Source organism: Morone saxatilis, unplaced genomic scaffold, assembly GCF_004916995.1.
Source record: "Morone saxatilis isolate NCDOM2014 unplaced genomic scaffold, NCSU_SB_2.0 Contig23, whole genome shotgun sequence".
Taxonomy (NCBI): Eukaryota; Metazoa; Chordata; class Actinopteri; family Moronidae; genus Morone; species Morone saxatilis.
This window is the reverse complement of record NW_023339796.1, coordinates 13,405,855-13,430,145: the sequence shown is the minus strand read 5'-3', so window position 1 is coordinate 13,430,145 and position 24,291 is coordinate 13,405,855. Positions and strand designations below refer to the sequence as shown.

Genomic DNA, 24,291 nt, shown 5'->3' with positions numbered 1-24,291 from the left:
AGGAGTGGGCTTCACACTGCGAGACAGAACACTTGGTGTTCCTCCCCTCAGGCAAGGCTGGAGTCAGCACAAGACAGAAGATTGGGATAAAGGAGGGGCAGGAGGTGGAGGAGTAGTTTGAAGTGCATCCCAGGCTTGGCATATCCCTAAGGGAAAAAGAGGGGGGCGTATAGAGTGGAGCCCCCCGCTGACAGAGCCGAGCGCTGGACAATCCATCTGCAAGCTAATCAGACTGATCTGGAGCACACAGGGACCCGCGCCTGTGACGCCGGCAAGTAACGCTAAAGCTAGAGCTTCTGCTGCTACAGATTGGCCTGATTTAAGCTACTCTAGCAGTGCTCTTATCAGGACCTGAAGTATTAAAGAGATTCTTACTGGGATGATCTTACTGCCCCCCCTACTGAGATCTAGGGCACCCTGAGCATCAAGCTCTGCTGCTACTGTATGGTTCTACCTTCAGAGAAGGCTTTGAATATGCAATAGGCTGTCGCAAAAGTTAACACATACTGAGGAGGAATTAAAGTTGGTTTTAGATGTTAATGTTAAAAGGAGTGGTTGAAAACAAAATTCTCAGTAGGATATTTTAAATGCATGCATGGGGCATAAAAGCATTTTTCAAAGAATCGGGATACGTTCTCTTGTAATTAATATTTTACTTCATAGTGTACTATAATTTTGATTGTAGTAGTGGGCAATTTTTTCTTTTTTTTAACTTATGAACATGTAACTGGGTACCTAGGGTGTGTTATCATTAAAAACCAAAATTATTCTTGCCTAAATGTTAAGATATTTAGACAATTGAAGTTGTACTGAGCATGACAGAAAATCAGAGTGTGAAGCGGAGGAAAAAAGAACAAAAGTGACAGAGAAGATAAGACCAGAAAGGAAGTGGTGTGATTGAAAGCAGAACAAAAATTAACCCAGGCTGCATGTGGAAACTGAACACCAACAAGGGGGATCTGTTCAAGAAGCTCCACTGGGGAGCTGTTGTGGAGATTGCTTGGGGAAAATTCAAGGCCTCAAGGTAGAGGCAGATGCTATACTTGATGGAGCGTTCACTAATTCACCAGAGAGCTATGTAGTATATCATGGGAGGGCGGAGAAAGCTCAAGGTGAAAGTAGGGTGTCATCCGTTGAGAACATCCAAAGCCTAAAGGTGTGGATGGCTACACTTGGGAAGCGTTCAAACTGTTAGACAGACAGCAATGCTGCATTGGGGTTCCTCTGTAGCTTTAAGGCACTTAATTCAAAGTTATAAAAAGGGAAAAATTGCAAAAGAAGCACATTCAATACACGTTTTAGCTGTGAAGGCTACACTATGCAGCTGCTAACCGATTAGGGAAGGAGTGTGGTCCTGAGCCCATTGCTAAGGCCAATTAACCAGGTCTATGTGAATAAATCAGCACTAAATGAATACATAACCACACCAATAATGCTTCAACGTCTGCTGTTGTAGGACAACAAACCATTAAGACACTCCCTAGTGGCAGCGAAGGAGGAGAGGTAAACAAACTTTTTGGGGTCTAACAGTGCTCTCCTTCTGTGTAACCGTGTGTCAGCAGGGACGGCAGGAAGGCTTAGCATATTGCTTTAACATCATATTAAGATAACTCTGATGCTGTGAGAGGCCTTATTGGATCTCCAGCGGATAACGGTAGGACAGTGTCGAAGCTTCGCAGCATCTGCCTGAGTAATTAGGACTGCAGGGGATGATAGCAGACAGAAAGACAGAACAACAGCAAGAAAGAGAGACAGAGAGAGGGAGATAACTAAGAGGAAGCTCATTGGCGCAGTGATGGAGACGTCAATGATGGAAACCCTGCAATGTGATTATTATGACCAGACTGAGAAGACAACTCGGGCTCTGGATACATGCTCATTTAAATGCTACTACATGTGCCAGTTTGATGACAGTAAGAAAGAGACAGAAGGAATGAGATAGAAAAAAGAAATCTCTACACTGTCGTTATGAAAATATAGTGGCTCATATGCATGGCCAGTGTATAAAGTATTGATGTCCCATACTATTATACTAAAATGGATAATGCATACATAGATATGCATATTACATGTGCTTGTCATACAAGAATGTAAGTGTGTGACAGTGTTAGGGTGTGTATGTCATGTCATGTACAATATACTCACTAGTGCAAGGTTCATTCGGCTGATCAGCATCTCCACGGTAGTAGCCATTGCGGCACACACAGATGGTGGCGGCCTCAGCTGTGGAGCGGCTGTTAGGAGGGCACTGTAGACACAGACCTGGACCCTGGGTCGACTTGAAAGTTCCCGGAGGGCAGGCTGCAAGATCAGAAAAACAATGTCAGACAATGAATGGAAAAAAATAAATAAATCCACAAGCAAATACATGACCTAGGCATCTGGGTCTGATTTCCTACGTACTACAAATAGTCCCACAGATAACCCTAATAACACCACTATTTTTCATTTTCACAATATTCTTCTTGTGTGGATTAAAATAATGATATATAATTTGCTAATTAGTGAGCTTTAGAGGTTCTGGGGAGGGTTGATTTTGTTACCTTTGGACAGAGCTAGGCTAGCTCGAAATTAGAATGGTATTAATCTTCTCATCTAGGTGCTGTTGGACAATTACTGAGCGTCTTTGATAAATTAATGGTAGTGTTTGCATTGTGGTGGTAACCATTGGCATTTGTTGGCCATTTTCAGCACATATTCTGCCATTTCAGCATGTTAAATCAACAGCTGAGGAAGTGTCTGACAGCAAAGTAGCAATTTTACTGGGTTCGCCGTTATTTTTCACCTCCACTGTTTCTTTTCTCCTTCCACAAGCAAAAGACCAAGCTGACAACACTGGTGTAAAGTAAAGAAATGAAAAGCAAAGAAAAACTTCTATAGTGCCAGTTGCAACATTAGGAATACAGCCTGCCGACTATATCTTCTCCCTGAGGCAGAGAACATACAGGCCTGTCAGTCGTTAGCTGGCAATCAGCTGTAGCAATTGCAGTGCGTTCAAGTATAAATTTTACAAATTTAACAGAAGACATGTGGCAACGTGAGGCAACGTCATTGGTGGTTTGTGGAGGTTGGCTTGATGTGTTTGACTCCTAAATTCTAAAGGCCACGGTGGAGGACAAAGATTATTGTGGCTGATATCACTGCGCCTAAGTCCAGGCAATAACCTAATCCATTTACCTTCATATCCCAAAAGAATACAAAGCTGTGGAGTTTCTGTGCTGTGTGGAAGGATTTACTGACTATAATAACCATGATAAATGTCTAATATTTTAGCAGGCTTACAGATGGGGGAGGAAACTGTGGTGCCGCTGCACTCCAGAGGGGGAGGGGTTATAAATTTAATGGGACAAGCATCTTACAGTTTCTCCAGCTGCGTCTATTTGCCTGAGTAAAAGATTGTAAAGGCTTGACTGCGGCTGAAAAATGTGATGTAGTTATATTCCTTTTCTCACAGAAACTGTCACAGCAGTTTTCGGGCAGTATGTAAAAGGGAAAAAGAAAGAATCTGCAGCCAAGATATATATCAAGAATGAAATGTTTCATGCAAGGTCTGCGCTAAATTACAAGACTTTATCAGGTAAACAAAATGATGAGCCATTGGTTAAGTGTTTCAGATAAAAGCAAAAGAAATCGGTTCAATCAATACTGAATTTGCTTACCACATAATGGTTCTATTGTATCTGACTAAGAGCCCACTATTCCAATATTTATGAAGAGCTTGGTAAATGGAGAGTTATTTAAAGCAATAATGACCAAGGAGTTGGTCACATTACTCCTTACTGCTGGGTCAAACAATGGAGAACATAGCACAGTAGCTACAGTGTGTGAGAAAAACCCTTTAGACCTTTGTGTCAACAGGCTTTTAAGATTTAATTAAAACATTTTATGCTTCATTAAAAATTCACTGAGAGGCTGGGTTTGGAAGCTGGAGTCTACTTTATTTCACTGTAAAAAGGGCAGGTTCCTGTTTTTATGAGTCTTCCATTCATACCATTCAGCCTGCCTCTCTGATGGGCTATTAGTGGAGGATAGAGAGATAAAGAAAGAAAGCAGGTGAAGGAGAAACAGGAGGCATCATGAACACACACAACTCAAGCTGCTCTCCCATCTCCTCCTGGAGGAGGCTGACAGACTCACCAGAGGCTAACTGACTGACCTCATGTCTGGTCACACAACACTGTCCACACACAGCCAGACCATCACACAATCTCTCTCTCACACACACACACAACCAGACTACAACAACCACAAACAGCTTATAAAACAACCCTAGGAGCTGTAAGGCAGATTGCAGCTGTGATGCACAAGGACATCCCAGTGAGCAAAACACATTGCTATGCTGTGGATGCTCCAGAGTTGTCTTGAAACTAAAGATGCATGTATGGAGGAATATAAAGAGTTGTATAGGGTTGCAAGAGTACAGTAAAGGTAATGAAGTTTCTATAGGGGAGTGTGAGCTTCTACTTCAGCGTGTGGTAGTGGAGGTTTGCCACCTCTCTTGACTTGTAATACACAGATGTCATGTGTGAGAATATCAACCTCCCTCCAATACAAGAACATTGAGACTCTTAAAAATCCTCCCTGGCCATATGGGGAAGCACAAACCAGCTGCAGAGCCATTTTATAAAGCAATAACTTCCAAAGATATCAGAGATTACAAGACGATAAAGCACGGATCAAAAATTCATTTTCAGCAAGAGAGGGGGAGAGAACTTATGTGTCATCATCTTTGCTGTATAAAATTCATACATCAGGGTGAGCAAAGAACCACACGCATGCACATGGCCATCTCACACACACACACACGCAAGCTTCAAATCTATTGCCCTGACTCTTATGAAAAGGGATCACAATAAGTTGTTCAGTGTGTGTTTAATGGGGTGTGAGCAGAATATGTGCGTCAGGTTCTGCCTTCGGGTTGTGTGTTTACAGATAGAGAGTAGCTAGCATGGACACTCATAAATGGGCAAAAGTGAAGAGAGGAGCAGGGGAGGCTGTGCTGAATCAGCCGTCTGCAATAGCTGTGCAGCAAAAGTGCCTCGAGGCAAACTTGTGAGCCCAAGAATGTATATATACACACACTCTTATACTCATGTACACACTCACTCAAATAAACACACACACCCTGAGAAACACTCCTGTATTGGCATCAATGCTATCCTTACCTCCAGAATACATTTCCTGAACTGATTTACAGAGTAACACATGTAACCACTGCTGACCCCATTAAATGAAATGGTGCAGACATATTTTCCGCCACTTGACTAGCATATGTTCTAGAGAACCTGAGATAATTTAATGCCTCTCCTTGGACAACTGAAGACGCTGCAATCAGCATTACAGGAGGGAAGATAAGTGACAGCCAGGCAAAAACAAACAGGCAGCAACACTTCACACCCAGCACGGGATGAATGTCCGTCTAGATTATAACTCCTACCTTGGAGCTGAGGCTCTTTCGCTAATTGACACATAATATGTGCATGAATACTAGCATTAAACTCATTAATTAGCTGCTCACTGATCTGCCTCAGAGAGAGGGAGGAAGAAACCAATATGGGTGAAGACAGAGAAAGAGAGAATGAGAAAGTGATTTGAACAATGTTATCAAACCCTCAGAGGTCTCGTTCTAAGGGCGGGCAGCAGTGGGCTGCATAGCGTTATGCTTCATGAATTTTGGAGCTGAGCCCAAAGTCTTTTCTCCTGATTTGTGAATATTTAGATTGGAGGAGGCCAGGAGTTCCTGTCCCGCAGAAAGAAAAAGCACATAGACCCATCACTCATCAAATGTGTTGGTTTTCGGGGGACAGGAGGGGATAGAACATTAGATCAACAAGCAATTAGTCTCCCCAGTGGGAGAATAACCCACAACTGAACTGACTCCATGCAAAAAACAAAACATTCCTCCCTTTCAAGTGGTCTCTACAGGATTCTCTCTGCATTGTTCTCCCCTTCTCTCCTTCTCACTTCTTCTCTGCCCTCACATCTTTTTTGTCTGTCCCACCGGTAATGAATTGCTCTTTCCCTTCTCCCACCTTTCTTCCCCTTGTTGCTTTCTTGCCTTGATTGACAGGTTTGAATCCTTGTTAAGGTTGGCTGTCTTTCTCTCTTTCTCCCGTTCTGTCTCCAGCTCACTCTGCAGTGGGTTGACAGAGGTATGGCAGCTGTGGATCACTGCTCGCTACTCATCACAGTCTAACTGTGATGACCTCATGTCACAGCAAGCCTGACCGGGAGAGACAAGATGATGATCTCTTCACTGTCAGTCATCTTCCCAGCAGGTACTCTCCCTCTTTTACTGATAATGACAACAATCTTAATCTGGATGTAGCTCAAAGACAAGCATGTAGACCAACTTTGTATACACACACATTTCCAAATCCCAAGTTAATTTGGAGAAAAGTTTGATCTTCTCTCTGCTCAACAGTGATGTATTGATTGGCCAGGACAAGTGCCACATGAGGAGATTAGCAATATGAGGTAGTCTCTGTGAGCAAGCTTTAACAATGGCTGATGTGCAGAGCGGGGAGTTAGTGCTCAGAAGTTATAGACAAAACAATGTGTATGTTGAGCGTATGATATAGTGCACATTGCAGGCAATACATCATACATGGAAGCACACTGGCACAGTGTCACATATGGTGCAAGAGTTTAGAACGTGCAGTTGCAGGATGTATATAGTCCATCAAAATCTTAGGTAATTGGAGACATGGAATTTATGGAGGCAGTGTAGTAAGAATTACACTAGCTTGTTATGCCAGCATTACCAGGTGTGTGTGTGTGATAAAATGGAAATATACAGTTACGGGTTGCAGCAAGCCGATGCAAAGGATTAGATGGGTTTGGAAATGGCTTGCCTATACTCAAACCCAATCAATGTTATAGTACACTAAGTCCTCCCTTGGCTTTTGCTTTGGCATCAAGTATGTATGAGCTTTCAACCACCAGAAATGGCTTGGCAGCAAGTTGTCGAAAGATACAGTCAAACATATATGCAGCATTTGATGTGGATAGGTACAATTTCTCCAGCACTCCAATATTAACTGCTAGCACCCAAGTTAAGCACATTTAAGTTATGACTCATGTGAAGACATTTTCTTTTTATAAAACACTTGCCTAAAGAAAGCCACGTATTTTTCCCCCAAAATATATACACAGTCTTCTGGAACAAAAAAACTTCAAGAATACATTCAAAAACAGTTTCAGCTTAAAAATACTCACTCTGCTTGTCTGAGGTTTTGTGCAGATTGGGTGTGTGACCCACGGAAGGGCGCAAGTTGTGAGTTAGTCTCAATGACCAATAAGTACAACTCTTGGCCCCCCAATCCACCCTTAACCCTGGCCCTCATCCATCACATGAGATGGATCACAGTCTTAACAGGCTTTGGAGTCATGCATACACCCCCAGACTCACAAACACTCATACAGACAGGCTTATGATCAGGTCAAGACCCCAGTTGACCCTTATTTCACTATTCTGTTGCTCAGTCACTCAGAAAGACAGCTCTCTACCACTCAAACCACAAGAGGCTGCTAACATGCTAAGTGCACGCATGTATAGATTTGCTTATGTGATAAATGAGAGAAAATCCGTTGAGTGTTGAAACAAACATGTTTGCTTGACAGAGCGGACACAGAACGTGGCAGGACAGCCAACATCTTAAAACAAAAAGGCAATCAGTGCAGCAGCCTATTGGTATTCAGTCTTACTCTTCTGTCATTGTTCATTTTCCAGCCACAATCTACGTAATGAGCTGCTTTTCCAACCCAGGTGTTCCATTTCTCCACAAGGTCATTGAAAAACACAATACAATTATTTGAGACAAAGCATGGCTCGAAACAAAGCCTTGTCAGAATCATCAGAAAATGCCCGCAGGATATTAAAAGTCGGGGTAAACTGCCTTTTAGGGTTATGATTTATTCATTCACAGAAACTGATTCAAGAACAATTTTGCATATTTCTCATAAACTGCCAACACGTGTCAACAGGGACTCATGAAAAACATTTCGGTCCAAGATCTGGGTTGAAAATGTATGCGACTTCTCACAATTGCGGTCATTTCTTCCCTACTTGAAGGCATCCACGGTTCACAGTGGTGACATCACTAGGCGAGTCTGGTCAACGTTAGTCTTCACTACTCCTTGTCATCACCTTCTAATCTCGCAGAAAGAGAGAATGTGAGGCGGGATAAAAGAGGGCCCGGGAGCTTTTCTCAGGAATAAAGGGATAGGTTGAAAGAGTGCAGGCTTGGAGCATACCTCGTCTGCTTTTGTTAAGAGCTGCGGTGCTGAAGAGTTCCTCCCACAGAACACTCCCCCCGATCATTAATCATCTGTCCATTCTGGCCCTGTCAGAGCCTCTCTTCCAAGCTGAAACACGCACCTACACCCACACCCACACCCACACCCACAACCACCCACATATACACAAACTCACACACATACAACACCTCTAAACTTTCTGCTGCCTTAGTCCTCTTCACCAAACACCACTCATCTTGACATACCTGTCCTCTCAACTAGCTAATACAGCAATGTCTGACGCTGCAGAAACCCCAGTGAACAATACTTAAACCCCCTTGAGAAAGCTGATATATCCTCCAATTAGGCTACCTTTGAAACTCCACACACTGCTATACTGCTGTGTAGTCTTCAGAAGAGAAAGGCATTAAAGAACACGTAAGAAGGAGAAAAGGGAGAAGAAATTAAAAAAAAATGTTTCCTATGATCAATTTCTGACACCCATTAATGTGCTAATATTTGGTAAATAATATCAGCTCGGCACCGTACACTTCCATGTGAGTATGTTTGTAGAAAGAAAATCATGTCTGATTAGATTCAATAGAGGGCAGTGCAGCAGTGGAATAGCTAGAATATGAGTGTCCAGCTAGAGAAAAATAAATAGGCCTGTGTGTGATATCTCCAAAATAATCTGTTTGCTTCACATAAGGATGTGAAATCCAACAGTCTGACTGCTAATGCTAATGAACAGAGCAGGTGTCTGCTAGACAATGAATGTAGGAAGACACATTCTGTTAAAATTAAGGTGTGTGTGTGTGCGTGCATGTGTGAGTGTGTGTGAGCCTTAACAAACCAGCGCACAATTTAGCAGACAGCCCACGCCCCTGGGCAGGCTGTTACCATGGTAACCTCACAGCCAGTATTTTTTTGGCCCACACTTTCCCTTTGAACAGCCGGCCAATGACAGACCAGCCGACTGGGAAATCTGGCTTACTGAAAGCGCATGCATGAGTTGTGTGTCTGCATGTCCATGTAAGGCTGTGTATGGACGTGCGTGCATTATATGAGCATGATACAGATCAGGAGAGCTATATAATCTCTCAGCTCCACACAGACTCATCATAACCGAGTGTTGCGTTGGCAGTTGGCTGCTCTGTATCGCGCATGGCACATTGGCTCAGGTCAATTTTTATTTCCAGGAAGATGCAGCTATGTGCCAAGGCACTGAGCGTATCTTTTAGATAGAGGAGTGGTCAAAGAGGAGCAGGGGAAAGAGATAGAGAAGATGAGGAGGCATTGGTATTCCAGGAAACTCCACTGTGCCAATCCATCCCTGGCTGGCAAGGTAGTAGAGAAAACTGCCCTCCGAAACATATCGCTGCTCAGCAGGCAGTAACATGTGCTTGCACTACAATCTACACTGTAATCAGAACCTAACAGGGGACTGACCAGGCTCATTGCCCACTGCCAACTAACAGAGACAAAAAGGGGGAGAGGCAAGACAGAGAGAGATGGAGAGTTACTTGATGAGGGGTGAAATCAGTCAAGGGAAGTCATGTGAGCAAGGAGCATTTTATTGTCAGTGTTTGATTGCAGTATGATTGTAATACTGATTTGATCAATCTAACTCCACTCAGATAGCAAACTCAAATCACAAAAGCCTCATACATTACCAATTTAGACACATTAATGTGATGGCGTAAGTATATTCACAAACTTTACTGTCAAATTAAATCCCTGTTTGTCAACACTTTCACAGAACATGGCTCTTCAGCTATCTGGAGTTTACAATCAGGGATCCGTTGTTGTGTCCTGTGCCGAATTGTCTGTGGATCATGACTTGCAAAGAAGGATGATCAGAATGAGGCAATGAAATCAGCAGTTACAGGCCCCGTCAATTACCTTGCGATTCTGTCGCACGGTGAATAAAGTATATGTTCCAAGATAAATAGCTTTCTCTTTCTTACCACTCCAAGTTGTGAGAGACCATTAGCTTCCTCTGTCTCAGCACTTGTCTCTTTTAAAAAGGATCTAGCTCATTAACTTCATGGCTAGATCAATTAATCTATAGCAGTTAGCCAAAGATGCCCACTCTTGCTCTTTTTGCTCCTTTGCTGTTACACTGCTCAACACTGTCTATTACATTTATGGCCAAACCTTTTTTTCACCGCTCATAGTTCTGTCATGAGCAAAGCTCCACCTGATGAGAAACTGTAGATTGTAAACGATAAATCATTATGCTGGGAACGAATTCTCATATAGGAATGTACCTTTGCCTTCTGTACAGAATTAGAAACGGGAAAAAATACAGAAACACAAAGAAGTGATCAAATCAAGTTGGACTTTTATCAGCCAATCCAATCATTTGGCAACACAGGGACCCTTTACCCGTGTAGCTTTGCCTGATACATAATGCATATGCTCTGGTGCCAAATTAGATTTTTAGTTTTTGTTATTTCTTCACACAGTGTGTAATTGAAAATGAAAGTGGACGTGAACAAAGATTCAGGCGGCAGTGTCAAAGCTATGAGTTTACAGCCATAGATGTACCTGGTAGTGATACAGCACTGCAAGATGCACAGCACATATGGTTCAGAGCAGCCACAATAATGTGTGGCAGTCATTATAGAAAACAACAAAGGAAAAGTATAGATGGTTCAGGTAAGTGTTGTGAAAAGACATCTCTTCATGTAAATTAGATTTTTGCTATTTATGATCAAAGAGAACAATCAGCTTCGTGATAGGCTATGTTGTTGTTTTTATATAATTTAAATTTAATTGTTTTATTTGATTTTAAAAAACCTTGTTCCACTAATAATATAAACAAAGCGCTGGTAAATATAATTAAGTAGCTGCGAGTAGCAGTTGACTACAAAACAAATGATATATGTTGCTGTTAATGAATGTAAAGAAAATTATCAGTTAACTGTAATTTTAGATGCATTTTGCATTTGTATGTACAATATCTCTGTAGAGCTCAGGCTTACAGCAAAGTCGCTCAGCATTAAAGCAATGTGCCTGTGATATTGATTGAATATAAAATGCCCTTTTCATGCAACAATGTAATAGGAGTCACTCTCTGGTGTGGTAATAGAGTAACAATGATTTTGACAGTTTCGCTACCTCAGTCAGTAAGATCTGTCCCATTAATTGATTTGTTTACTAAATGCTTGTTTTGATCCCATGAACTGTAATCAAGGGAGAAAAACATTTAATTCATTCATCTTGTATGTATATGTTTAAAATATGTCCTTAAATGTATATTTGTCCCAGTTGTCCTATTTTGCATTCCAAAAGCAGTGAAGTCTAAACAGTGATAGCTGCACAGTACCTGCTGGTATCTACAAATCTGTCGCCATTACATCACCCAAACAATGAGTCAGGTGAGTTGGTATGAAGCCTGTGTGTTTATGCTGCAGCAAGACTGCAGTAAGATTGTGTTTTAGGATACATGGGAAGATAATACTCTAAGGAGGAGCTAACATTACTTGAATTACATACATATTACACAAATGGTGAAATATTTTTCATAAGGAAATACCACAAACTGTTATAGCAGTTTGCTTGTAATTAATTATCATAAGCCCAGTAATCTATTTATTCATGAAAGCATCAGCAAAGGGCCTTAAAACAGCTGTGAGATCTTTGACGTTTGAATATTCCCCCACCCAGCGTTAATACAATATTAAAATCAAGTTGTAAACTGTTATATACATATCTATATACCACTTTAATTATTTTAACTAGATGAAATGATAATGTCAAGCACAGAGCACTTGGAAAAGAGCTTAAAAACTTTAAAGAATTTAAACTAGATTTCTTTATTTTATTTAAATGTAAACATTTACATTTTAATTAAACAAAAGAGATGAAAAAGAAAAATGTGAGGCTAAAACACTGGTAACTACGCAATCCTTATCTAGCTGAAAAGCCCTTATCTTAAAAACATATAATTCCTTACCAGCCCATTTAAAGTTAAAGTGCTTTGAGAATTGTTCTAGCAAAGCTTAACAATAGCTTCAAATACCCATGTATCCTAAAATACCCAGCCCCTTGGCTCAGGGTTGAGGCCCTGCTAATGAGTGTAGAGGCCTGTACAGGGGGATGAGTAATTATGCACATTTGAAGGTAGCAGAGGAGTAGAATGATAAAACAACTGGAAAACGAAGGTCCCTTCACTGTTTACCATTCCCTAATTTGATTCCTAATTGAGCGTACATAACACAATGTTTACACCAAAATATTCTGGCAAAGACAAGCACCCATGGCAAAATCACACAGCTGAACACGGCTTGCTCTTCCCTCTGATGATCTCAGGGAGTGTAATCACAGGAGGCCATTTCCATCCCCAAAACCATTTCAACATAGTCCGAGTGCAGCGACATGTCTCTGACCTATAACCCACTAGTAAGCATCCTCACACTGTCATGCTGATGCTGACATTTTTACACGTGGCAAAGAGGCTGTCACAGACACAGTAGGAGGCCAGAGGTTAGCGGCAGAGTGGATTTGGAAGTGGATGACAAGAAAGGAAAGGGGAGGAAAAACACGAGTCTGGCTTTTTGAAATTCAATGGTGAGCTTAGAGCTGACTATTGGGCCGTAGACCGCATCACTGATGACAGGACAAGATAGGTGAGGTTGAATAACGGATGAAAGGATGGGTTGCGAGAGTAACACAGTGATGGAGAGGTCATTAGGAGCAGCACTGCACCCTGGGATGGTGATGACATCAACTATCACAAAAACAGCTACAGCAAAAATACAATTGTGCATTCACCAGCGAGATGTTTCCCCAGCTGTACTAGCATATCCACTGTTCATCACCCCTGCTGCTATTATGCCTAATGGGAAATAATGATAAAATGCTCTGCATCAAAAGAGAAGACACAAATTATGTGTGAAGCGTGGGAGAGGAAAAGTGACCGGGATCAGGGAAATAGAGTGTGAGAAAGGGAGACACAGAGAAGTGGGAAAGTGAGAGCAAAACAAAGTGAGAAAGCACTCAGGAGTGCATCTTGTCACTCAAATTGTTGGTGGCATAGTCCCACAATATGTGCGTTGTGCAAAGCATCCATTTCTCATTGCATACTAAGTGACGGCGAAGCTATTATTTCTAAAGCTGACAATAGGCAACAGGGAATAAAAAAGACTAGATAATAAATGCTGTTTAAAAGGACTAAGCAACTGCCCTGCCCAATGTAGTCAGCTCCATTCACAGTTCAGAATGGGTGTGCTTTCATACATACAAAAACGACTATTCTGTTGACATCAGGCCCAGGCATGACCAGTAAAACTCAATGGATGAATGACGTGCTTGGAAATATATTCTGCTAAAAAGACAAACGGATGTGTTCATCAAACATTCTGTTGCATAGCGTGAATGAGCAGAGGTTGACCCCATTCTCTGGCATGCAATGCACCTGCAGCCATGAAATCCTCCAAAGGTATCCGGGCCCAGAGCACATCAATATTCATGTCATATTTACATCTGCATGACCTCCACACAACCTTATCAGAAAGCTGTATTCCCTTCCAAACAAACAGACGCGTACTATCACACAGACGCGGTGTGTGTGAACTGTAGCCCACACCCCACCTGTCCAAATCTGGACAGCGCTGACCTTTATCAAGCAGCCTTAGTCAATACACACTGAGGTATGAAAGTGGCAAACATATGCCCATTGCGTGTTACTGCATGTGTGTTTTGTGTGTGTGTGCCTAAAAGGGAGTGTGGGACACGTGGGACATCCTTACACCACTTGAACATCTTCACGCACTGTTGCATTGATGGAGACCGGAAGTCATTCCTTCAGATCGAGAGTGGAGATTGGACATCAGTAAAGAGTAGAAGGTGGAAGAAACGTTTAGCATTGGTTCATACTGATGGTTTGTGGTAACTATAATCCTATAAATTATATAAATATCATATAAATGAGCACAAATAAATCTATATTACCAGCCAATACTGAGGACTAAAAAGGGGGCATGTACTGAACTGACAAACCCAATCTCATAAAACCGTAAGTAAGTATTCGTGTGCGTGTGTAGCTTGCTTTGAAGTGTGTATGACATCCTCATTAGGTCTTTGTGACATTGTGGATTTCATGAAAGACATCTGCACTTTGTCCAGCAGAGAATTACAGGGGAAATACAGCACAATCAACTGGGAAACTGGATTAACTGTATAAATGGCAGAAAGCCATTAACATGCTGTGTGTGACAACAAATGTGACAAAATTACTTATCTCATAGTGGATAGGATTTCAGGTTCAGTTTCATACGTTTTAACTTTATAGCTTTAGTGGCAACAATCCTATTTCCCCCTCAGACTTCTACTATTGCCATAGTAATACAAATTTAAGCATACAAAATAAAACAAGTGTAAGCTGGGACATTGGTACATTGGCATTACTATTCATTTAGCTATCTTAACCACACAAGTAAAGGTGCATGTTATATACACACATGCCGTACAGTTGCTATACAGACAGCAGTCTCAAGACAAATGTTGAATGCTGCATTTACTGATGCAATGCTACTCTATGCAATGACCCAGGGACCCATACAGTATGCGCCACAACCCTGTACATTCATAGCAGCAAATTGCACTAATAAATACACTCACGGATGTATGCACATGTCAGTGCATAACTGCATAAACAGGGTCAAATAAATATGATATGTAGTGACATCATATATGCACGAATACACATCCATGCAAAGCATAGAAGAGAATAGTCAGACACATCTTTGTAGATGTCATGCGTGTTCTCACATGTCAACAGTCATGCACACATTCTTGTTGTCATCAAGTATTCATATATTTTGCATGCAAATGTTATACAAGGGCCCATCTAAACTCCGCATGCACCAATACATGGGGTGTACACATCTAGGCTGGCACGTGGTTAGTAGGAAACCCTTGGGTGCGCACAAATGCACAGGCCAACATAACAGACGCACATACAACTTCCAAAACACACCTTCCCTGGGTAGGACATATTGGATTAGGAGTGATTTTTTTTTTCTTGGCTCCCTCTCAGAGGTGCTAGATTAAATGCCATTCCCACTTTACTACAGATGGCTCGAAAATAAATCATACTATCCATATACACACACATGAAGAAATTTGCACACACACACCCAGACACATGCACACACACGCACACACAACACAACCACCACACACAAACACAACACACACAAACACACATAAATATAGAGAAACACTCACACAGGGAGATATATAACATGTTGGCACACCCAAACACTAAAGCACCTGTACGGTCCAGCGCGTCTGCTCTTTGTATTTCAATCACTGAATCAATGGTTCTAAATTGATTGTAGCTGAGCAGGGGCCAGAGATGTTCCCCCTGGCTCGCTGCCCTGGCCCTCTATTGATTAGATCTGAGAGAGCCAATTGCTTTCACACTGGATTAAGGTGTTCCGGAGCAGTGAGCAGAGAGAGAGAAACAGAGGGAGAGAGAGATAGAGTCAGAGAGAAAGGGAGGGATAGAGAGAATAGCCTGAGCAGCTTGAGAGACACACCAACAGAGGACTAAGATCAGGCCAACAACATTACTAATTATTTAACAACCCCTTTTTGTATGGGGAAGACCATGTACAAACACTACTATATGGTGCATCATACACAAACACACACACACACACACACACACACACACATACTATGTAGAGACACATTGTAAGGGCTTACAGTTCTTTTGAGTTAGACGCACATGCCATAGATATGTAAACCAGTTTACACATAAAGACTCTTTCTATAACAATGATACAGACACATGCCTTGCGTGGCACACACATATATACACACACACCTCTACGTTGCAATCCTTCAGATCAGAAGGTACTAACGCAGATCAAGGGTGTAATCTCATTTGACCCTGGAGCTAAGTAGCCCAGGGCAACAGCATTACACTTCAAAGCTTCACTCTGAGTTTGTTACACATTCCAGCTCCAAAGTCTTAGGCACTGTAACCTAGAGGAATAAAACCAAACTTTACTATCAGCCGGCATCACAGAATCTGTTCTGACCTGGATCAAATGATAAATACACTGCAAGAGGTGGATGAATCTTGTTTTTTTTTTGATAACTCTTCTGCTCTTCTCCTATAGCTGTCTCCCAAGTCTGTATTCATCTTCCTCTTCAGCTCATTTATATTCCACTGGGGGCAGTGTTAAGCAAGACATCCACGCAACACCCCATCACTCTTCCTCTCCATACAACAATTAGCTCCCTCCTGGTAGGGGGTTCTGTATGGAAGAATGGGAAGGGAGGGACAGGGCTAAGAGGGCCCCAGCTTGAGCCAAAGGCAAGCCCTTTTTTCTGGCCGAGGTCCCATTCTCAAATAATTTCCACAATGGGGAAGCTTCCAATCCAGATTAAGCGCTTATGAAAATGAAGAACTGTGTGCTCTGAGACGGGCCGGCACAGGCGATGCAGACTAAGGTCACGAGAGCCAGAAAAAAGGCCCCTCACTCCAAGTGCTCGCAGAGGCCTTTCTCAGGCAGTAGCAACCCTATTCATAAGGCATTAGGAGTGTAAAAGCCTCACATTGACTGTGCAAGTCAGGCAAGCTCAGTATACATTTGGTTAATACCTCTATTGTCGCACTCCCTCTATGACTGCTCTCCTAGCAGAACACGAGAGAAGGAGGACTGTGGTAGAGAGGGATATAAAGAGGCAGAAAGATGAGATAGAGAGAGGAAACAAGGGAGGGAGGAAACGGGATTTGCGGGCCCATTCATGCCGTGATGGGTGTGAAGCACACCCAGACACGCCTGTACGCACTGCGCACATCCGCGTATGTGCACGTACACATGCACACACAAAAAAAGTCCTTCTAAAAAGGCAGCTGGGAGTCCTGTTTGTGGGAGTATGACATGACACTTGGCTGACACCATAAACTTGGCGAGAGTTAAGAAACTCAACAGACCTGCAAAGCCAAAACACATAATGATAGGCCAACCACAGTAGCCAGTAATATAAAGGTCAGTTTATAGGGGAGTAAGAGAGAAAGATAGGTAGGGGGAACAAGAGAGAAGGAGAGAGAAGCAGAGATATTGTGAAATTGACTGAGTGTATGAGCATGTGTGCCTTTGTGTCCCTATCACTCTGTGTTTGGTTCATTCCCCAAAGGGTCTTATTATGCTTCGCACTGGCTCCAACACAAAGGCAGTGTCTCTGTATCTCAGCCTATCCAGCTCCCCCAGAGAACATTCTAGACACAGCAAATCCATTTGTTTGTCAGCTTCTGCCTCTATTCGGACTTGGACTAATCAGATATCATTCTCTTTGAGAAGCATACCACTGTGCAGTCTGGCCTAGCACTACAGTAATACTGGCCCGGCACTAAGATAACATCTCTGCTCTTTCAGACGATTTTTTGTATTTGTTAGCACTGTGTATAGACATGACAAAACAGTGTTAGAGGGTTATCTATAAAGGTGTCTCCTTCCATATTAGTCACCAATTACAGATGAGCCTTGTGGTGGGTGAATTACTTCCTGTTGAAGGGGTGTTGTCCAAGGTGTCTTGAATTGGTTGAGGATTATTAGGACATTATTGTTAACTGCAAAATGTGCCTTGGGGATAACTGCCAATCAGCTTCAAGGAACATAACATCCTGTTTTTAAAAGCATCTAATCCAAGCAACACAGGTGGAAACCAAGGGCAGATTGCTCGATTGTGCAAAAATCAATTGCTTTTAAAAGGGTACTCCACCGATTTTTCATTACATTCCCATAGCACTTTCAGACTTACAATTGACAGTTCTTTAAAAATGATCAAAATCTATGCAGCATAACCAGCGCCAACATTACCAACAACTCGATCGCCGAGTCAACATTTCTAGAATTCTGTGGGACATATGCTATGCTAGTAACACCTAATATAGGCTCAAGCCACTAACCTCAAGGAGAGGAGGTATGGTAAACTAAATGTTTTTATACCTTCACACCCCCAGATTTATTTTCATCTTTTATTTTTATTTGTAGTCTTTAGCCCACACCAATTCATCAGATTTTGCAAAGCTCCCTCTGAAGTCACCAAAGGCTTTATACAACTTTCCACAAATACAACACAGCAAATTTACCACACCCCAAAACGGACTTTGATGTGTTCAAAATATAAGAGAGACATTTATGAAGGAAGAGGACACTGGTGACACACCTATATCTAATAGAATAATGCATATCCATTAGTTTGTGAGGCACTAAATAGCCTAAATTCCATTGACAATGATTCTAATCTGTGTCTGTAAAAAATGTTTAGTCTCCTCCAAAGCAGAGGAGAACAAGCACATGCAGTGTACCAGAGATAAGGGCTATCGCTATAATAGGTAGCACAATGTTTTAGTCAGTCATCAGATTTCATGTATTGTTTGAATTGGGTTTCAAGTTATTCAAGTGACTGCAACAATGTGTGCAAAGGTTACATCTTTGAGCACAGAGCACATTGAAGTCTAAACAAGTCTGTTGATGCTGCTGATTTAATTAGTCAGGCCTGAAATTTGTTTTTTGATTTGAAAGTTTTGATTGCTTAGAATGCAAATTTGAAACAGATGTACAAAATAACAGTGTCATTTTTTGATCTCATCTTCCTTTTTTTGATTTTACACTGTCTCTGTGAACTATGGCACTTAAAAAATGCAATCAGTCCAATACCTCCTAACAAGACATACCGTCCACTGCAACACGTAGGCAGCACTCAACCTGTTGACACAGACTGTGTTCCGACTCATCACGCATTGAAAGCATGATGGGTGTGTGATGGGTTTTCATTACAAAATGCAGCCAAAAGGAGACTGAGAGGTTAGCAGGCTTGATTGGACTATATAAAACCACACATGCTTTGAAGATTTCATTAAAGTCGAGTTGCCCCAACTGATGAGGATATGCTAAGCTCTAACCTCATCTAAACTGCACACACACACACATACATAGAAATACAGATCTGACTACAAGTCTGGCTATGCTAATTCTGGTCTGGGAGAAAAGCTGCAGCCCCCCAGCCAGTGTGGGAACTCAGTAAACAAATGGAGCACAAAGCACAAAGTGCTCAAAGAGAGGATTACGAAGTCGCCCTCTTTCTCCTTTTTTCACATTGCCTCCCCAACACACGCACACACATATAGATAGACACACACTCCTCCTTGCATCTTGCTTTCAAGATTCAATATTCACACAATGTCTTCTCCAGTGGGCGTTTTCGGAAGACAGCCATAGCAGGGGGCCCTTGGCATGAGGAGTGACAACAAAGCCAAGATCAATAATTTGTCACAGAGATGTGTCTGCCAGATTGAGCTTCATAGGCTCTTCCTGTCTGTCAGTCTGAAAAGAGACGTTTCCTCTGGTTTCTGCAGAACCACATGCCTTGACCCTAAACAGTGCACGCTGTGTTTACTGTCAACGAAAACATGCAATTAAACGCGCACAATGACATAGTGCAATGTGGATTATGGGAGTTGTCTAATTACTGGATAATTGCATATGGTAAAGGTTTTGAGGTTGTGTTTGATATGACCTGCCCAGTTATAGGGAGCCAAGCTGGTCTAGGATAATGCATAGTGTCATAACATAGATTACACAGACATAATTATTCACGTATGTTCAATCAGAGATACTTAGGGAGCACTTAAAGTGGAACTGTAATGCTGTTTGCTTCAAGTGTGCAGGAATTAAGGCAAACACGATTAAGTTATGAAATTGGACATGCAAAGTTCATCTTGAGGTGATGGAAATTGTGTGTGTGTGTACATGTGTTCATGTTTGTGTGTGTGGATTTGTGCATTTGCGTGCAGGCTTCCCACAAAAGAGAGCAAACATCTTACAAGCTTTGACCTAAAGTCCAAAGATTTTGAGCTTTGAATTGATTTCAAGCACCCATGCGGATTGACAGAATCAACCCAAAGCATGGAGAGATGGATTTTTAGCTTACAGGATTTGCTTTGCAAAAACTCAATCTCACAATGCTGACTGTATGCCGGGCAGGTTTAATCAGTCCATCTACGGCAACTGTAATCTATATGCTCTCTCAACTACCGTTATAAGCACAAGCTTTGAGACCCCTGGAAACAGCCTGAGAAAACAAATTCACACTCTTGAAGCGTTAAATTATGTACTGACTAAAAGGTCCATTTATCAAACAAATTACAAACCACGTATTTTCTCTTCTTACAGCTAGACAGATAGTTTGGGTTTCATTTGCCAAGGCTTTGATCAGTCTGAAATTTCTGCTGCCACCTCAATACAAAAGAACGGGATTTTTGTTTGTGGTCTTTAAAAATCAATTTCATTATTACTCAATAAAAATTACTTTCAACAGCTTTCATTTTCAAAAAATAGAATCTATGAGGGACTGGAAGATGGAACAATTCCAAAGAAGGATATCTCAAAACTGGTCAAACAAAACCAAAATGATTTGCAAGTCTAAATGACTAGATACCACTGGAGGTAGTTGAGGAAATATGCTTTTTTATAAATGGGGAGAACCGACGCTTTAATCTGCTCCAGTAATAGAAAATGTGGACCTTGTTCCAGCCTGATAGGCCACCACATTTTTCTTTGTTGCTTTGTAAACTACTTCTCACTGCATGTGGAATAAACAGAGGTATATTGGCCTTACTATAATTGCAATTCAATTCTAATTAGATCGTCAGTCTGCAAGTTCCACAACATAACCTTGACTAATCCACATCCATCATCCTGCTGCTGATAACCCCCAGGAAGGGATGAGACAATTTCCTAGAATTGAAATGTGTCCCTCTGCCGTCAAACCAAACAGACTTGGCTGTGTTATTAGCGGAACAGTGAATATTGATGGACAGTGATGAGGGAGAAGGAGAATCAACAAATGGGGGCAATGGAGAGAGGGTAGTGTTTGTACTCTTTCAACAATGTGTGTGTGTGAGGGGGGTGTCTGTGGAGAGGCTCAACACATCTCCTCATTATCTACTGGAGCTTACTCCAGAGGGGGGAAAGCAGAGAAAAAAGGAAGGGGTGAAGAGAACAGAAAAGTACATGGAGAGAGAAGACAGTTTTGTATGTTCTGTTTCTCTTGACATTTAAGTTTTGGTCCCTCGTGAGACAGAAACAGACAGTTTTCCACAGCACTATTGATGATGTCTTTATTTTGTTCTTAAATGTGCAATCATAACTTAAAAGCATAAGGTGAGGGATTTGATTGATTGGGGTCACAGTTGGAGTGAGGGGGTGAAGTGGAGGCCCTAGTGCTGGGCTTTTGTGTTTTGCCAGTGAGGGTGACATAGGCAAATTAAGCGGAGCCCCAGCCATCTGCTGAATGTTAGAGGTCCTTTGTCTCCCTGCGTCCCTGTGTCTCTCACTGGCCTCAACATCCAGTGTCCATCACTGACTGAGGAGAGGAGTAGACATAGGGACTGAAATCATGACTGAGACTGAAGTAGAGTAAGAAAACTGAAAAGGATTTGGAGAGTAAGATTGGAAGAGATGTCGGGTCAAAGTGGGGCCTTCGTGAAAAAGTTCCTGTGCAGCAACTAAGGGAAAGACCAAGTGAGAGATGACAATGAAAGGCTAAGAAATAAAAGCCCAGTGACCAAATACATGGCCTGAAAGGGACTGAAGGTTAGAGAACCAGACAAAAAAAAAACGCAGCTAAAAGGAAAGACAGAAAGAGTGAAAAATAATAGAACTCGGAGTATGTGTCGCTCCATGGGGGATAAGAACAGCTCTGTGTGTGGTGGGTATTTCCATTATGTGTGGACAAAATCTCTGAATTCCCCTTGCATTATTAGGGGCCGACTCTGTCGTTGCAGTGAGAGCAGCGCATCTGTGTTTGGGGTCATTACAAACACTCTGTTTGGACCTTAAATTCAAAGAGTCTTTGTTTGGGTCACACTCTTTCACCGCTGCTCTCGGCCATCCTTCTATTCAGCCCATTGAGAACCATGGAAACAAGAAGTCTTTCACTCTCTGCTCTTTCTTACAGCTTTTCTCTGTCTCTTCCTCCCACTACTCCATTTTTGTCTTCATCACACTGGTCCTCACTGCCATAGGACTAATAGGAACAGGAAGAGTCAGACGCTTACTTAATTGGGCTTCAAGGTGACTTAGTAGATCTTGTTGTGTGTGTGTGTGTGTGTGTGTTTGGAGCGTGTGTGCTGGTGAGTACACATGGATGCTTCTCTGCAAATGAAGTAAACTCTGTGGAACGGAAGTAGACAAGGCCAAATGGGCTGGAATTGGCTCTAATAGCTTACCGGGCCTTTGTGGGTCCTGTCTGCCAGATCCTTTACACTCAGACAAGACAAATAAAGAAGTAATCAAAGCCTCAGTGGAGCCAAAAACTGTAAAACTGAAAGTTTACACTAAGTAGCCTCCATTGCCAAACTTTAAAGCTCTAAACAAATGAAAATGTCTGGAGAGACTCAGTGGTTGTATGTGTTTCGGGTATGCTTTGAAAGAATTATTGTGTTATTTCGCTTAGATTCTCCAATCTCTCTAATACAGAGGAATGAGAAAGCTGGTTGGTATCCCTGACAATGAACTCTGTAGGGGTATATATTTGGGTTTATGAGGTTTTAGGCTAGGGTTAATAATGTGCCTCGAACACTACATTTTAAAAATGCACACATGGAAGACCAAATGTGTGTGTCTGCGCGTGTGTGCTCGTGCCCCATGATGGCAGCCATTAGACAGGAGTAAGGCAGCCATGATGAATCGGCACTTAGCCCAGGGAAGCGCACTTGCTCAATGGGCTGTGAATCTCCCGCTGCCACTGTCAGCCTGCAGAATGTTAAATAAAGTTATTTGAATATTTGTAATATTAATGTGCCAGTGTGTCAAAAGCCCGCTGGAGCCTATCGGTGGGAGAAAATATGAGAAGATTCATATTGCCATGTAGGCCTATAGGACTGCTCTGGTGAGGGATTTACAGAAAAACCTGACTAAATAAATACATAATCATGGGCTGTGCATTACATTATAAGGATGGATGGGATACGAGTTCCATGAATAGTTAAATCAGAAAATATTATGGATAATAATATTAGCAATTATGTTTCTTATCATCTTATTTCACTAGTATCCAATTCACATCTTCACAAAAATCAATAGCTGAAACAATGCTCCCTCCCTTCCAATGCTTTTACTATCCTCTGTCCTCAACCCAGTCTCAAAGTCCATGCAGGCGTGGAGACTCTGAGCAGCTATGTGCTTTGCATAGGAATGGCCCACTGAGGTTACAAAAAAGAGAAGCAATAAGCTTTGAGCATGGTTAACCAATTACAAAAGAAGACAAAATATAGGAGAGGGCCTCATAAAATAAGACTGCCAGCTTTATAGACTCCAGGCAGGCATTTATCAGCTCATAGAAAATTTTGTTCCCCAAAGGAAAAAGCGTGAATAGCAAAATAAGGAACAAGCAGTCTAAACTTTTGAATTGCTCTTCATAGTATGTAATTTAGCCCTGTTTACTCTGAAGCAATTCCTGCCACATCATTCACTTGTAAGAGTTTAAACGTCAGAATAATTAGCTTACTGGGGAGTTTTAATCACTTCATGTATGAGAATACAAGCAACATTAAAGTGATCAATGATTATATCAGACTATTAAAAAAAAAACAGAGAGATGGATGTGAAACAAAGCTAATCAAGGTGATTCTCAGCTGGAGACCACGACAACGACCATGAGAGGGTCCACTAAAACCATCCAATCGGTCTTTCTTAGAAACTTGACTTAAGCAGGACACACACACAAGACAAGCTTTGCGTTGGTGGAGGTAGTGGGGTGCTATTTGGAGTGCCTCCGCTCGATTTAACAGGGAGGTGATAAAATATTTAGCAGATTGCTTACATAGCCAAGGGGGAGAGGGGAGAGAGAAAGAGAGAAAGAGGGAGAGGAAGAGAGAGAGAGAGGGATACCCAAATGGCTTGTGTGGGAGCTGGGGAGCTGGTAATGAGGATGGCATGCTGGCATCATCGTTACAGAGCACAACAACTCTACATGTTCTCTCTGCCCAACTGACACCAGGCAATACACACACACACACAC

The 24,291-nt window shown here is 42.0% G+C and overlaps 1 protein-coding gene across 1 annotated transcript in view; it reads right to left on the bottom strand.

The window, feature by feature from the left end:
* Positions 1 to 24,291, bottom strand: part of LOC118334507 (ephrin type-B receptor 1-B-like) — a gene marked incomplete in the record, with an annotated part of 144,761 nt that overhangs the window by 56,821 nt on the left and 63,649 nt on the right. Inside the window, 1 exon segment of the mRNA XM_035670429.1 lies at positions 2,146 to 2,301. Coding sequence (XP_035526322.1) covers positions 2,146 to 2,301 — 156 coding nt within the window.